General features: G+C 40.7%; 2 protein-coding genes across 4 annotated transcripts in view; one reads left to right on the top strand and one right to left on the bottom strand.

Moving 5' to 3' along the window:
* Positions 1-9,380, top strand: part of caln2 (calneuron 2) — a 36,927-nt gene extending 27,547 nt beyond the window's left edge. For all 3 annotated transcript variants that reach the window (XM_037749674.1, XM_037749676.1, XM_037749675.1), the window contains 2 exons: positions 1,783-1,933; positions 7,464-9,380. In XM_037749674.1, the coding sequence (XP_037605602.1) occupies positions 1,783-1,933; positions 7,464-7,591 (279 nt within the window). In that variant the 3' untranslated portion in view covers positions 7,592-9,380. The remainder of the gene's footprint in view (positions 1-1,782; positions 1,934-7,463) is intronic.
* Positions 9,381-12,858: 3,478 nt separating this feature from the next.
* Positions 12,859-16,821, bottom strand: sdf2 (stromal cell-derived factor 2). Its single transcript, XM_037748040.1, has 3 exons — positions 16,496-16,821; positions 14,484-14,680; positions 12,859-14,045 (listed from the first exon to the last, which is right to left on the bottom strand). The coding sequence occupies exons 1-3, from the start codon at positions 16,677-16,679 to the stop codon at positions 13,746-13,748; spliced, it is 681 nt and encodes a 226-aa protein (XP_037603968.1). The 5' UTR covers positions 16,680-16,821; the 3' UTR covers positions 12,859-13,745.
* Between the last annotated feature and the right edge of the window lie 735 nt (positions 16,822-17,556).

The raw sequence follows: 17,556 nt of genomic DNA on the forward strand, positions 1-17,556 counted from the left end.
AGCAATCTATTGGTACCAACCATCACGCAAGCTCGTAGCGGAGGAGGTTAAATAATGCTACACACACCAGGAAACTGGCATGGCCATTTTCAAAGGGATCCCCTGATCTCTGACCTCAAGATATGTGAATGAAAATGGGTTCTATGGGTACCCACGAGTCTGCCCCTTTACAGACATGCCCACTTTATGAGAATCACATGCAGATTGGGGAAAGTCATTGTCAAGTCAGCACACTGACACACTGACAGCTGTTGTTGCTGCTAAACGCAGTACCTCTGAGGGTTTCTGGACAATATCTGTCATTGTTTTGTGTTGTTAATTGATTTCCAATAATAAATATATACATACATTTGCATAAAGCAAGCATATTTGTCCACTCCCATGTTGATTAAAGTATTAAATACTTGACAAACTTTTGAACGGATAAAAAATGTGAATCAATTTGCAATAAATCGCGATTAACTATGGACAATCATGCGATTAATCCCGATTAAATATTTTAATAGATTGGCAGCCCTATCACGCACTTAACCCCCCGTAAAAAGTGAGTTTTATTGGTTCTGGTAGGCAGATTTTGTTACATACTCTATTTCCAGTCTGAAGCTAGTGCTTCATATTTAAAAGACAGATATGAGCATGGTATCAATCTTTTCATCTAACTCTCAGCAAGAGAGCCAATAAGCTAAAGTAAACTACACATCTGACCAAGCATTCAGTAATTGATGGTCACACGTTTCGGTCAGTATCAGTATTGAGGTTCCTTACCCAGTCCTACTAGTAGTACAATTTCTAACCTCTCATCAGCTAGTTTTCCTTTGGTAAACAATAGCTACTGTTTTAAGGTGGTTGAGCATGAAAGATGCTGTTTTTTAGCATTTAGCGAGCATGGCTATTACAGCTCCTTCGTTGAAATGAGCATCTCCTCATCACCATCACAACTCTTTTTTTACGTCTCTTCCACAATTGTCTGCCAGTTCTGTTTTCTCCATCTGTGTCTCCCACTACTTCCTTCGTCTCATTTTCTCTGACCTCGCCATACTTTCCTATTTTCTCATCTTATAGTACGTGTATCTCTCTATTTCTCTCTCAATATAAACCCCCTATTTCCCTCCTCTTTGCCTCGCCTGCCACAGTATGTCCATCTGTTGTGTTAAACCAAGCGGCTGATTGTATTTGAGGCTGTCAGCGAGGTAAATAATCTGGACATAGATGCTAGTGGGTGTGAGGACGGTGTATGCACGTGTTTCTATGGTTTGTGGAGGGTATCTGCTGTGGGGACAGGAAGGACGTGATGTCTAGGAAGGGCAGACAGGGAATAGGACAGATTCAGACGTCGCGTCAGTGATTGTTCAGAGCCTATTAATCATTTTAAACACAAACATGCACACACAACTGAGAATACAACCACCTACAAGGACGTAAATGTGCCATTATTTTCATCGTAATTGATTCATCCATTAAACCAATTGTGCTTGCATACATCTATCTCTCTTTATCGATGCACACACGGGTTCGCATACTGATTCAGGCATCCAGAAATAGCACCAGTGATACATAGGCAAACATGCTGGCGTTACATTACAACTGACACCTTTCCTGCTTACATAATGTACCTGTAGATTACACATTCAGGCAATAAAACACAAATTCATACATGCCATACTCTGGAGCAGCTTGTACATTTCACAGCTCATTCTTATCTTCTATATTTATCTGCCCTCATGAAGCCAGTTTGTGGATGACTGTGTCTCTGTCTGCATTGATCGCCTTGTGTCCCTGCAGTTTGACATGCAGCAGCTGTCTCTGGATGAGCTGAAGCAGGTGCTGTTCCACGCCTTCCGGGACCACCTGACAATGAAGGACATAGAGAACATCATCATCACCGAGGAGGAGAGCCTCAATGAAACTGGGAACTGCCCTGAGTATGAGGGAGGTGAGGAAGCTGTTCTCGGGAAAACTTTGCCGTTATTAATACCTGTACTTATAAAAAGGAATTTCGTTCTGTAATTCACGTGATATTTTATGCAGTGATTTCATTACACATTAATCCAAATAAGTAGGCTAACTGTATGCTTAATCAAACTGCTTAAGGGATCGTATGACATTTTGGGAAGTATACATATTCTACTATACTTAGACCATACTCCCTATCTGTGCACTATGTATGGAGCTAGACCTAAGAGACAATTAGCGTACCTTACTACAGGGCTTTGTTGAATACTCGATTCTGATTGGTCAATCCTGGCGTTCTACGGTCCGTTATTTCTTTATAACAGACCGTTGCTGTGGGCGCAGCTCTGATGTCGGACTCTGGCGGACCGTTTTTGTGTCAAACTATTGATTTCTTAAGTAAGTAGCCGTGTAATAAGCGGGATAATGTACAGCTATTGGGTCATGATTGTGAAATAAACCCAAACAGGGTGATGCAAGACAAGATGTTTATTTCACAACATTGCTTGGCTCGCTGTACATTATCCCTTACTTAGCATAAATACTGAACGCAGGGCTAAACTAGCCTGTTTCCAGACTTCTAACTACCAACATCTCTAATTTGTGAAGCATTTCAAATAGGTCTGATGTTATGCTCATTGCATGCTGTTAATGAGACAATCAACCAATCAGAGTTTAGCTCAGATTATTTCATAATTTCATGTAAAATGTCAATTAGATGATAATGTGTATGAGAAATGAATCACAACAACAAAAAATGTGGTTCTAATAATCATCTGCTTACAGTGATCAATTTGACCCCGGACAGACGCGATCACCACAAGCGGTTTCTACTGTAGTACACGTTGTTACTACTTGTTGGTGACCAGAGGCCGCGGGTGAAATGACTTCCTTGAGTCTTTGCTGGTTGCCTGGCAACCTCACAGTGTCAAGACTCAACAAATAACTACACCATGTACATTTCTGTTTCTGTATGAACTAACCAAACAAGAAGCAACGTGTTAACTACTGAGCTTTAGAGCGGTTGGTAAGCGTGTATTTGAGCTTTGGGAAGAGACGGGCTCTTTCCTCCTGCTTACAGTCTTTTTGCAAAGCTAATTGCCTCCTGGCTCGAGCTACAAACTTAGGGCACAGACATGAGAGTGCTATCGATCCACTCATCTAACTCTCGGCAAGAAAGAAGATTAGCATGCATCTCAAAAATGTCAAAATGCTCCTTCAAGGCTAAATTGTAGACAAAACAGACAAATTCATAAATCTATTGCAGTTGATACTACACATTTTGACACAAATGGAACAGCTGTTTGTATTGTAAAATCCTACTTGTCAACACAGGTGGCACTAAATTTACCAGAAGAGTGAGTAATATTTTAACCCCGAGACCCGCTCGCGATCCTGACCGACCTTACTGTCTTTTAGAGGCTATAGCAGGTTCAGTTTTAGAGTTAGAGTGAAGGTACTGATATCATATGAAACTAGAAAACCAATGATAATCACATGCAATTACAAAAATTGGGTATCAATGTAAAGCTAAGACTCTTGGGGATCCAATGAGCCCAATTATATTCATGTGTGATGATGTTAGTCCCCATAGTAGCCATTTCATATAGTGAGACCATTTTTTTAAATTTGACCTCATTGTATAAAATGTCCTGTGGTGACATTTAGGATAATCACAGCCTCATGAAATTTTACAGCCACAAACTAGAGACCTATGGCATCCAGAGGATGGATGGCTTTCCTAGGTAGATTGACAATAAGAGGGTTTCTGAGCAGTTTCCAGAACAGAAGTGCTCACCATCCAATCGCTGAAAAATGCAATTCTTGCAGATATCTCAAAATGTCAAAAAAATTTGATACCAAATCACAGCATGGCTTTTTCTATGGTATTCCTCAAGGTCTTGGTCTCTTAATGTGGCATTTTGGAGGGATTATCTTTTCAATTCTTGAGTGGTAAAGAAATTATTAAATTTAGCACCAAATCTGTGTAACAAATGGTATCAACTCGAAAATTGCTGCAACAACTTATGAGACATAATAGCGCATGGGAATGGCCATTATATACTTCTATCATAATGTTTTTAGCTCTTATACACTTTCGCAATTTATTTTAATGAATTAGTTAATTATTAATCAATTCATGTTTATTTCTTTTTTATGACTAGAACAACTTGACACAGTGCTGAGCTGCATCTCAAATTAATCTTCAGGTTCCCAGCTTTCAGATGATGTGCACCACTTCTATGTGACGTCTACTGCTGACCTGCTATCTCCCAATAAAGACCCCCTGTACCCCCCTAAAAAAGACAAAAACAGATCTGTTGTGGGTCTCAGAGGGTTAAGTGTGTGAAGGCAAGAAGAAAAGTTAAGAACAGTGTGATTGCACAGTGACAGTAGAAACTCGTTCTGAAGTCTTTGTTCAGTTAGAATAAAGTGGGGGAAAAAACAAAGTAGTGTTGACTTTTAAACACACCTTTAAGTGACTATCTAAGTCTTGCTTAGAAAAATTCAAGGTTAAATCCTTCATTTTTAATCTGCTGCTCAACATGAATATCCATTACAAAGGTTTCATCTGTAACGGCGCGATCCTGAGAGCAAGGTCAATAGTAAGGATGCATATTAAAAAAAACACATGTGATCTTTAAATGATCCCATCTATTAATCTCAAGGTCATGCATTAATGTCTTTGATTTTCAAAGCCAAGAACGAGAGGGTTGATAGATTGCTAATGTTCGAGTGCCCTAGTGAAACACATTTTTCCTGAGACATAATACGAAGTTATGTTGCTTTAGGAGGGAAATGCGACCCTGTGTCAGTTATGGTGCAGAGCGAGAAATTGCCTTTCTGCTGTGAAACATCCGCAAGTCAGACGAGTACAAAGGTAAAGACAGATCAAACACGCTAGAAAACTTGGAAAGTCTTAATGAATCCATTGGGTACTGGCCTACAGTCTCGGGGAGCCCTAAAAAGAGACAGCTGTGAGGAAATGGAGAAACTTAGCCGAGAAGGGACAGTGAAGGAGGAGATAAGAGGCTAAAGAAGGGATCAGGGAACTGCTGGCTTGGCACTCTCTTTCATAAAGTTTCTGGTGTTGAGGGAGGGAAGGAGTTAGGGAGAGGACACAGTCGAAAGAGGAGGAGAATACAGAGGAGATGAAGAGGTAAAGAGCCTCTCTTGTAAAGAACAGCTGTATTACTCCCCACATTTAACCCTCTTCCCACAACTTCCCTCTTTCATGCGTGCTTCCTTCCCATCTCCTTCCTGTCCGCCGGGACTTTCACAGTCCCTCTTAGATCCACGACTCAGAGCTCAGAGTTGATTTATTGATGCAGTGTTGTGATTCTAACAAAGTGAGACAAGGGGGCTGACAGGGAGGAAACTTTTGATTGTTGCTCTTGCTGCAAGGCCTGTTGGAGGACACATCTGTCACTGCTCCTCTTCCTTTTTCAATCTCCTGAGATTATGTCTTTGGGGGAAAAACTGACTTTCAGCCACCACAAAAGACACAGACAGGTAGCAGAACGGAAAAGTTCCACGTCACTCCTGGTGTCTCTGTTTTTTGCTTCATCATAGAGAGTATGAAAAACCAGTTTCTGCCCCTCATGTATGCGTCGTTTTTACATTGGAGACATTGCCACTGATGATTTGGATCACAGATCAGCTGAAGTAGAAATGTTAGCTGCTACAGTATGTGTCAATATATCATTCAACGGTTCATATGATATTTTACGAAAAGTTATTCCTCATTCTTCGTGCATTTTATTTCTACGAATGTCCTGCAACATGTGTCAATTTCAGCTTGTTATACGCATACAGTCTTTTCAAAATAAACTTCCGTCTTCACAGGAAACAACTTAACTAAGTTTAGGCAACAAAATACTTGGTTAGGTTTAGGAAAAGATTGTGATTTGGGTTCAAATAACCACGGAAAATGGCGTAACTTAAGTACAGAAGTTATGTAACAAATAAATCAACGTTGATTTCTGGTTTCAGACGGGATATTACCACCGGTCTCCTGGGCGAAAGCCCGATGTCTTTTGACCCACCCATCGACCCACGACCAAAGAGTATAGAAGCAACAGCCGCTGCCACCATTTTGGACTGAAAACGCTTATTATATTTATAATATTGTTCAACACAGGCCATTTAGATAGAATACGACAATAGACTAGAATTATTTTTGTTTTAATTTTCGTAGGAATAGCTATGAACGGTGTATGGGACCGGCCTGTATGTGTTTGGGTCAAAGAACGGGCATGCACCTTGAGAAACAAGTTAAAATGTATTCACTGTAACTCAAAAGTCCATTTACTAGCTTTTTCAAAGCTTTTGACTGTATGTCACAGCCTAAGTGGCTCAGGAGGAGTCATCACGTGAGCTTCAGTTATGTGATATCTGGTGGTCGTATGTGGGTGGGAGATCATAACCCCTGTTCTGTGATGTGAAATGTTAACTGCCTCTATCCAAAGGATATGCCTATTAGCACCTTTTAAAGCTCACTACTTAACACGTTATATCTTGTTTGTTTAATCCATACAAAAAAGTACTATGTATGGTTTTACAGAGGGTCATGTACTGGACTATTTCTTGGCCAGGTGTATTGACTTCCTGCAGTCTCTGTCATGGATGTATAAAGAGAACTGGATACAGCATTGGAGGCGGGCTCCTGTTCATTTCTATGAGAGTTGTTCAGTGGCGCATGAAGCAAACAAAGCTTGACTTTCGAGTATAAAAGTACCCGGATCTTCCACCGATCTTCCACATCCTTTGGGCCCATAGAGCAGGCGCAGTAGCGTTTACTTTAACTCCGCCTCCCAGCCCTCGCTCCAGCCTCGGTCTTTGTCTCATTCACATGAACGGAGGAAGGGAAATAACTCTGGATTCGGCTATTAGTGCAACTTACGACTTTAAGGACCTAATGATTTAAATAAGGGCTATTCAAGTGTTCATACTGGGAAGTTGATTTACCTAAAAAAAAATGATCCACTGAGTTACAGACGTCTCTATCCCTATGGAAATCTATTTTGGGCCGTTTTGGGAGAATGGCATCACGTGACAGACACGGAAGTTGTAATTCCACCTTTTGGCCACTACGAAAATTTGCTTCAATGTTCGGCGCTCTTCCTGCGGACATGTTTTGTAAAAATTAAATGAGTGAGATATAATGTGTTACTAAGTGAGCATTTGATGTGCTGGTAGGCAGATCTTTTTTATAACATTTGGACAGAGCTAGGCTAGCTGTTTCCTCTTTCTCCCAGTCTTTATGCTAAGCTAAGCCAACTGTCTCCTGGCTCTAGCTCCATACTTAAACATGAGAGTGGCATCGACCTTGTTCTTGAACTCTCTGCATTCCTTTAAAGTTGTATTTTGTATTTCTTTTGTATCATTATATTGTAGTCAATAAACTAATCAATGAATTAACTAATCACCATCACATGAGAGGCACAAACTGGGGCTAAAGATTTGCAACTGTACTCCTGATTCTCATTTCTCTTCTCTTTCACTCCCCTCAGTTCATCCCAAGAAGAAGAATCGACAGACGTGTGTCAGGAAAAGCCTGATCTGCGCCTTCGCAATGGCTTTCATCATCAGTGTCATGCTCATCGCAGCCAATCAGATGCTGCGGAACGGCATGGAGTAACCAATTGCACTGTGAGCATGGGGAGTGGACAGAACAGCCATGACCTCACATCTTGTCTTTGCAGCCAAAGCAGGACCAGCCACAACCCGAGCACTTCTCTAAACAATCAGTTGAGTTCTTTGAGTTTAATTTGAACTTTAGAAGCAGACAACGCGAGTGAAACGAAGAGAGATGTAATTGTTTTGCGTTGAAGATGTCACCATGTAGATACTGGACTTGCTTGGTCGCAAGGAACCTGAACTGGAAAAAGAAATGTGTTTTTATATAAACCGTGAGAAAAATAGAGGGTATTATTTTGCTGTTTTCAAGACCAAGACCGCCCTTTAAACTTGATTTTCTAATTACTGAAAATGTTTATAAGGTGCTTTGAGCCATTCCTAATTTAAAAAACAAACAGTGGTTATTATGGACAACTGCATATTTACCCTAGAGAAGTAGCGTTGAATGTGAGTGAATGTGGGCGCTGAATGTTGGGAACAATATTTAAATGCATAGTAAATCCCTCACATCTCATTTTGTGACGTATAAACATCACACTTTATGTGAAACATCGGCATCCTCGACTCAGTCCACTAATCTTGGGGCACATTAAGTCTTTATGTGTGTCTACAAGGAGCACAACTCAATACTCAGTGAGGGACCAGTTAAGAATCATCACTGTCCCACTACGTAGCTCTACTGTTAAGTCTTAGCAGTGATTGATTGATAGATTGATCACTTAACATTTGTGTGGGTGTGCAAAAGACAGTACATAATGTAAGCTCAGGCTGCAGAAAGAGATATCAAATCAAATAACAGTGGAGCTATGGTTTGGTTGTTAGTAGGACCAGATATTTTTAGTTATGAGTAAATATTTCACCTCAGCATCTCATTGTAAAACTGCCCAACTGTGGTAAATATAAACCGCACAAAAAGCATGCCAGTACATATACTGCCATATCAAACTAACTCCCATGGATTTCACTGTATATATATATAGTACTACTTATCTTGTTTAATGTATTCTTCTCAACAGCAGAATGTATGAAGGGTAGAAACTAGTGAGCTAAATCAGGGATATACAGTAGAGCTGTGACATGCTGTTGGTACAGCTGCTTTCTTGGAAAAGGTTGCAGTCTAGTGGTTAAAATGAGAACTGCAGCCAAACGCTTGAACAACCACGTTTACAAGGTGTTCAGAAGTGAAGAACAACGCCACTGAATTTGATATGTGTCAGTGTCACTGGGGCAGTTTTGGTGAACATTCAACCATTTTTTCCCCCCCACACACACAACCCAAATTGTGTTGTCGCACCAGTGTACAGCTCAGGATTGGTTGAGGTGACTGCTGCGGTACCTGTGGTAGTTTCAAGGGTCATAGCTATGTTTTATGGTTCAGACCTGATAGCACTACAATTTTATAAAGCTTACTGGGGTGGAAAGGTTTAGAAAAGACCTTGTAGGAGTTTACAATCATGCTCCTCTTCTTTTATAACGGAGCCCCCCCGAGGTTGAACATCCCAGTGACACCACAGATTACATTTGAGGACGTTTTTTTATGTGGGTAAAGCTGGGCGATAGAGAAATGTCATTGTTTATCTACTGTTGGATTAGTAGCGTAATTATATGTTCATATTGCTTTCCAAGATTCAGTTCAAAACTAATATTCCGACTGAGAAGTTTTTATTAAACACACTTAAAGCTGCAGTGGGTAGAAATGGAGCAAATATAATAAGAAAAAGTTATTTTTATAAAACGGTCACCATATCCTGACAGTAGTGCATGAGACAGGTAATCTGAAAAGAATCATGTGACTCATGTGTTGTCCTCCGGTGTTCTCTAGTGCTCCTAATGGCATCTGCAAATTTCACAGACCGGAGGAAAACAACCAATCAGAGCCGAGCTTGAGTCCGCCGTCTCTGAGCAGCTGTCAATCACTCGTGAACTCCAATCAAAAGGTCAAACTAGGCCGCGCTGATCAAATATGAATCAATATTCTGTTACTGTAATGCGTATTTCTCACCTCAAATGTTTTCAGAAACATCTCTTAGTGTACTGTTTAGCTGTAAAATGAGAAAGTTCCCTAGTTTGACCATTTGTTCTGAGTTTGCGAGTGATTTACAGCTGTTTCCGTTGAATGAACAGCCAATAGGAACGCTCTCTCTCTCTGAAATGACCTGTGATTGGCCAAAGTCTCCCATCACAGGCTAGATTTTCTAAAGCCTGAAAACAGAGCCATGAGGAGGTGCAGATGTCTAGTTTTCTCTCAGAACACTTGAATTACAATATGCTGAAAGGTTATTGTGGAATTTTTGCCCAATGATGCCAAAAACATTCTGCCTACTGCTGCTTTAAATAGTCGGTGGAATACAGTTCATTAAAGTGAACATAATTTCTATTATTTTATATGTGATTATTTTGTGATATATCATAAAACAACTATCTCAACCAAATCCCCGACCCTATGTTGATGCCGTCTGTGAAATACACTCATTACTACTGATTGCAACATTATGTGGATTCCTGAATTGCACGGTGCTCCCCTTGGACATGATTGGTTCACAGACTGTTTGTTCTCATCACTACCTTGGAGCGATTATTTGTTCTTTTGTCAGATGAAAACAAAACTAGATATTTCAATCAAACTAATGTGCAGCCACGTGGGTTTATGCGCTGTCCGGGTTAGACAGAATATAAAGGGAAGAGGGCTTTCTCTTGAAATAAAAAAAAAATAGCTTTGTAAGATCAAATATCACAGCAAAAATGTATTATACTGTAAATCAGTATGCATGTTGTTGTTTAGATTTCCCTGTCTTTGAAAGACAGGGAAATTCATTTAATCTTTCTTTGTGGTGGCACAGCCTTGGTTTAAATGTAGGTATGTATGTACTACTGTCACACATTTGACTTTCCAGTTTATACTAGCCATAATAGCCATTTTTTCTAATTTCTACCAGCTATTAATCAAATCAGAGTGCAGGAGAGGGCATTTTCATAAATATGCAAATACAAGGTCACATCATCATCATCTCTGTTTCACGTCATCGAGGGTAGAGTCTGTAGGCCTCACTGTGGATGGTTAAAATTGACATTGAATACAATATATTGTGTGTTTTAGTCACATTAGGTTTTTATTGAATGTTCTCACTGCCTCATAGTCCTGTAAATTGCTGTATAATGTATGCTACACTTATCCTCGTGAGTCAGTTTATGTCTCTGATATTCTCAGCACATTGGTGTTTGACCAATGGACCATGTTTTCACCTTTGTCTATTAGCATCATGGTCCTTTTGAAACCAGCATAGACCACCTTATCTTAACAATTCTCTAATAATTGTGCCATTCAGACATCCTTGCATGGCTATGTAAGGGGAACTCGTTTGAAAGACCTTTTATCAACACTTTTGAAGTTTACATTATTATACTGTACATCTGTAACAGGACGGAATCAGTTAATGATTTTAATTTTTTTGAAAGTTGCTTTCGAGATTTGTTTTTACCAAGACATGTTTTTACCTTGTAGATTGTATAGAGATAAAACTAAACACAGATATGTAATACAATCTTGGCATGCTGCTTAGAAAAGGAGAAAGAAAACAGCAATAGTCGCCAACTGAATGGATATTGAAAAATGCAAATAACAAGTTTGATCTGTTTAATTTAAAAAAAAATATATATCCATATATGTTTATGCAATAAAACCTTGTTTTGATAGAAATATAAAGCATCTGTGTTTACTTGTGAAGGATGTTTATGCCTTGGGGTTCTGAAATAATTCAGATTTTTTACAATAATAAAACAATATTACCCAGTAACATAAAAAAGGTAAAACATTCTTAAATAAGGCACCTAAATTACATAATATTTCGGCTTTCAATAAGCTGGTGAGCAGAAACATTTTCACTGAATTGTAAAACTCAGTATAAAGTAGGCTTGTTGCTTTACCTGTCACTTATTATCATCCTTGCTGTGTCATTTTAAATACTAACCCTAAAAATAGGATGACAACACAGCGTGGTTTTCACTGAGCGCCCTTTCCTGCAGTTTCCCCATGCAGGTACCAGAGCATACACAAAGGAGCTGTGAGTCAGAAGTGCAGAAAGCTCACTGCTCTGACATCACCTCCACACAATACATCCAGGTCATCTAGCACTACAGACATTGAGTGGGTGAGCGTGACAGACGTGCACACAAAGGTTACCCTTCCAGCATTTAAAATCTGCATCTTAAAACTCTATTTAGCTGGTTGCAATGTGTGATGGCTCGAGGTGAATTTACTCATTTGTCGACATGTGTCAGAAAGGAGTGTCCTGTGGAGCAGCTCTGGCATCAGCCCTCACTCTAAATCATGATAATTAGGGAGCATAGGTCAAACACAAGTGAGAATAGCCTCAAACCCCATTAACTGCCAGATAATGAACCAAAACATGCCATTAAGTGGACAAACGAGTGCAATGGCCCAGGCAGACATTAACAGCTCGCCTTACTTGCAGATCCTTTAGGTTTCAACTTTGTGGGTAAAATTAAGGGATTTTTTGAAGTGACTCCAACTTGCTTAATTACTGTATGAATGATCAAGTCAAGAGACACATGTAAAAGGCAACAGAACATTTTCTCTCTATACTGTCGTGCGCTGCTTTTATCTCATAATTCATGTTGGCATATTGTGCATGCAGTTATCAGGAGAGTCATTGAGGACATCAGTGAAGGACCAGCTGTGAAGAGTCGCCAGATCATCTCAATTGTTGTAACTGTGGTGGAAATGTTCCTCTTAATAGAATATAAAACATGAATTCACAGAGAGCATCTGTTTTTTTGGAGATTTATTCTATTAAGAGGAAATTTTCCACCACAATTTGGCGTTGTCGGCAGGATCCCAAGAGGACAACGAATGGTAAGCTCCAAGTTTAAGGTTGCTTTACTCTTGCTTTACCATGTCTGTTTGACAGGATCATAAAGAAACTGTACATTTTCTTCAATTTGGCCATTAGATGTGAGATAATAAGACTGTGGTGTGTCTGTTAACCCCGAAGCACCACCGAGAGGGTGTGTTAAAGGACACCTGCCAAGGGTGAAAATACTGTATGTAGAAGTATCTTTATCTGAACTTCATTCAGTATCTCTCACTCATCCCAGCCCTGTGAGATTTGTAAATGTGAACCTTATTTATTGCAATAAAACTCCAAAAGGCATATGCTCTCTGTGAATTTGTGTTTTATATTCTATCAAGAGCAACATTTCCATCACAGTAACCAAATAAAAAAGCCAATAAAGAAGTCACACTGATGCTGGTATGCATAAAAATCACTTTAATATGAGGTATTCATTGCTTGTTTGTTGCTCATATGAACCTCTCGAACAAAGAGTTGATGTAACACATATGCATGCACAGACAGCATGAATTTAACACTGTACTTTCTCCCAGCACTTTGAAACTGATCAAACGTTGACAATAAACAGCATCCAGTTCATTGATCTACATACTGTATATATTATAAAAACCCACAGTAATTTACAGGGATAACACTGCTCATCCATTGTTTGAGTAGAATATGGCTTACAAATACCATAAAAACATAACAAAATTCTTATGTTTCCAAAAGTTAAAAAGGCTCCACAACGTAGCCTACTACGTTTTAAAAAGGCACAAGTGTAACAATGTTTTTTTAATCCAACAAAACACAAGACTCACTTGATGACTTAATACTGATCTGCTTTGTGTTGTGGTGTGACTGCTGATGGCATTTATTTAACAATAAATAACAGCTGAGAGGGTGTCAAGCGTCACAAACTAATAAAGATTAGTCTCTGTGCAGTAAAACAGCATGTTTAATACCTGTATGTCTTCTTGTACCTGTTAAGGCAAACTGAAATGCTTGTCAAATGTTGTTAGCTCTCTAGAGTATAGCTGCTGGATTCTTGAGGATTCAAGTAGTGTTTCGTAAAACGCAATAAATGTGCGGGAGGTTGTCATGGATTGATAAAGTGAAATCATTGTACCCTGCTCCATGACAGACTTTGGCACAGTCTCCTCAAAAGATGTCAGTCAAAATGTGATGGGAGAGAAAAAATGGGACGAGAGGTGGCTGGTGCAGGTGTAATTAGGGACAGAGGTAGGGTATACAATGGTAGCCAGAGAGGATGATGGGAAGTGACAGAAGCAAAGGGAGAAAAGTTCAGAACTCTGTGTGTAGGTGGCCGTAGTCTCGGCTGCCCGCCGGGTTGTCGCTGGGCTTCATAAAGATGCCCTCCATGGCCTTCCAGAGGCTGTGCTGGCTGGGGCCTGACATGGCGTGGACTTCCCTCTGGCCGTGGATTGGCCGTCCATACTGCTCCCCTGTCACTGACAGTAGTGCATCAGTGGCCTTGTGAAGGAAGCGGACAGCCTCCTCGCGCTTCCATACAGATCCCCCACACTGAACTGTCCACTCGTCCAGGTGGTCCCCTTCCCCTTCGTCGCCAAATGCACTCACCTCCTGTGGATAGAGGAGAGGAACTTTGCCTTTTACAGTGTACCAAAATGTCTGACAGTTGACAAATTTCTATAATCGCATGGTACACATCTTCCAACCCTATTACACATCGGTGAGACAGTGTTTTCACACTTCCTCAATATTGGAGAGGTTTTTGCTGACCCGAGGCTGTTTTCCCTGAGAGTTTGGTGCGTTTCCTGAAGTGTAAAAGCTGCTGTCAACACTGGTCCACCTCAAAATGTTGGTCTAGGTTTCACTAAATGTGAGCATCAATCTCTTGATATTTTACGTCTCTGACTACATGTTAGTAATGTTATTGCCTGGAGATATTAAACCATCTTTTAAACATTAACATCATTTCCCAATCTCTGCAGGGAGCTCTGTGGATAATGCCTCACATAAAACTCTTCGCTTTCCCCATGTATATCTCACACCACCCACCTGGTTAGAGGACAACGGGGAGGCGAAGTAGTGGCTGTGCAGGTTACGGCCTGTGTTGACATGGGTGAGGCGGATAGCCTGACCACACTTCACCGGGGTGCCCCGATGGCACGAGGTGTCAATTGTACCACGGACACTCCAGTAGCTGTTACTGTCTTCCACTGCAGTCACCCCTGTTACAGACTGCTGCCCGCTACCTGTCTCACAAACACATATAAGCACACACAGTGAGCAAAAGACTTACAGGGATACACAAAGTGAACAAACCTGAGGAAAGAAAGTGAACAACCAAACTAAGATTTGGACTAAAAAAAGCAAATTTGACTGATTAAAGAGGAACCTGTTATTTCCAGGTTCATACTTGTATAAATGGTTTCTACTAGGACATGTTTGCATGCTTTAAAGGGACTGTTTGTAAGAATCAGAAACGCTTGTTAACAGCGACACCTGTGGCCGTTAAGTCAACGAAAGTCAGCGTCGGGCTCGCGCAAAACAGTGAGGCGAGACACGTCAGCTAAAACCACAATATCACTCTATATTTCACCTGCTTGGCAGTAATGTTAGCTGACCAGACGGAGGTCTCTCCATGAATCAATGCTGATCCTAGTGTTGGCAGGAAAAGCGGGTCGGTGCAGGAAGAGAAACGTTATCGCCTCCCAACTGCGCCCGCAGGGAGAAACCGGCACCCGGTCGGAGACGACAACGTTTCCTGCTGCGGAGCCCCGTCACTTCACAAGACACGGAAAACCTCTGTTGGTCTGGAGAAGCAGTTATTTCTGCACAAACGTCCACTGTACATTCACTAGATATTCTCAGAGCTACTAACTCTTCTGCAGTGTGTAGTGTGCGCGCATGCACGTCTAGAGGTGGAGCGAGACAGCGAGAATGCGCGCGGTGTGTGAGTGAAGGCGAGCAGGCAGCGGAGCAAAGACTCCAGCCACACGCGAGCGTGCATATGCGAGCGCGCATGGGATCCTGACCCAGTAGATTTATACGCTTAAAAAAGTTCCAAACAGTCCCTTTAATGTTCAAAAAACACTTTACTTTTCTCATACCGGCTGCAGCACCTCTTTTCACCCTCTGTCTGAAACGCTCTGTTTGAGCTCCTGCCTCCCAAAAAAGCCCAGTCTGCTCTGATTGGTGAGCTGGCCCACTGTTGTGATTGGTCAACCGAACCAAACTCTTTGGACTCCACTCCAGCTCCGCTCTAACTAGCTTTGTTTGAGGGCTTGCCAAACTAGCAGCTAGGCAGGTATTATGTAAATGTGTTGCTTGGTGACATCAACACGTTACAGAAGAAAAGGCGGGACTTCAAGTGAGGCGTTTCAGGCAGTTCAAGAGCAGTGTTTAACTCCCTTTGGCGTGGACTTTGTAACTTTGCAGACCTTTTATGTGCACAAAATAACTATATAACACACTGAAGGAAAAGGAAAAAACACAAAAACACAATAGGTCTCCTTTAAGGATGTTTAAGACTGTCGGCCAACTACTACTACTCAATTTGTTCATGGTATGAATGTCTGTAAAGAAAAAACACTTACAGTGTTGATTTGGTGATTGTTATATTGGGTTTGACTTTGAACCCAAGAGCTTATGTTGGCAAACAGCTCAAGTGGTCAAATGTGAGGTCTAAAGCCAACAACAACTTTGTGAATTTGAGGTGAACAAATGTGTTTCTTCTAGGCTGGGTAAAAGAAAATGAATGAGCTTTTTTCTAAAGAAAATCCAAACATTAATCATTTTGTCTTCATGATCATGACGTGAGCAAATATTTGCTTTGTAAATATCACCAGAAAGAGGTTATAATGTTGTTTGACTGACACATAATGGGAGTCAAATTAACACTATCAACCTTTGCACATAGAAATCATATATACCGACTTATCTTTCAACAACACATACCTGTAATAACAGAGGTGGGCAACGGTAAATGAAGTTATAACGTTGATGGAAAAACAGATGTAACTGTTTATTAATGCTTAATAATCTTAATGTAATGAGAGGAAACTCACCGGAGCCGTAGCGGACGTCGTGCGAGTGTAGTCTCACATTGTGCTTTATATTTAACAGTTTAAGGACAGATCCGCAGGTCACAAAGCTCAGCTCCGTACCGAGGGACAGCCCAAATATACAGGATAACAATACTAAAAGGGTTGCCAGAGAGTGTGGAGGAACAACACAATCTAAAGTACCCATACTAGACTAGATCACTAAGCAGCCTCTTTGAGATTTGTATTATTTTGCGCTACGTCATTAAAGAGGCGCTGTTGCCAAGGTGACTCACAGGAAACAGCGCCCCTAGCGACGCGGAGGGGTCACTAGTGATGGGAATTAAGGCTCTTTTTAGTGAGCCAGATCATTTGGCTCAGCTCACTAAGAAGAGCCGGCTCTTTCGGCTCCCAAATGGCTCCTCGTTTTTACCACTTCTGCCTTTTATAATTCAGCCAAATTGAGCCCTGTTTTGACCTATGATTAGTATGTTTGCAGAGATATCACTTAAATTATTCAATATAATCATATTAAACCTTATAATTTCCAGAATATCATAATTTTAAATGCTGCTTCGTTTCCGACCGTCACTCATCTTGCCTGCTATTCACGCACCGCACTCTTCTCTCTTTCTCTCCTCCTCTCCCTCCTGCTCTATACTTGTAGACCGTCAGTCTACACCTGATGTCTGTCATCACCTGATTGGTCGCACAACATTCAGTCAAAGTCAGTGCATGGAGTGCCCGTGGCGCGGAGAAGATCATCTTATCATTCTGCCTTGAATTAATTAAAGAAAAAAGAAAAAGAAAAAACGGCTTTCGGACGGGAGCCAGCTCTTATTACTAGTGACCATCAGACTTTATAACTCCTCCCCCTTCTGCAGGAAGGACAGCTGAAAATACTGGACACTGAGCACAAATATAATATCAATATCATGTGCAATACTACTTTTTACATTCTCATGTGCAATATCACTGTTCATTGTGTGCAATATGAATGTCCAACATGTGCAATATTACTTATTTTTCTGTTTGTTAGCTTACTTAACCTTTTTTATTTTACTTACCTTATTTACTCATTTTAC

This window comes from Sebastes umbrosus, chromosome 17 (genome assembly GCF_015220745.1).
Source record: "Sebastes umbrosus isolate fSebUmb1 chromosome 17, fSebUmb1.pri, whole genome shotgun sequence".
NCBI lineage: Eukaryota > Metazoa > Chordata > Actinopteri > Perciformes > Sebastidae > Sebastes > Sebastes umbrosus.

Excerpts from the sequence above, each read along its gene's own strand:
- sdf2 (XM_037748040.1), bottom strand. The coding sequence starts at position 16,679 with ATGGGTACTTTAGATTGTGTTGTTCCTCCACACTCTCTGGCAACCCTT. Across the intron at positions 14,681-16,495 it reads CGACGTCCGCTACGGCTCCG|GTAGCGGGCAGCAGTCTGTA; the intron begins GTGAGTTTCCTC and ends TTTGTGAGACAG. Across the intron at positions 14,046-14,483 it reads CCCCGTTGTCCTCTAACCAG|GAGGTGAGTGCATTTGGCGA; the intron begins GTGGGTGGTGTG and ends CTCTATCCACAG.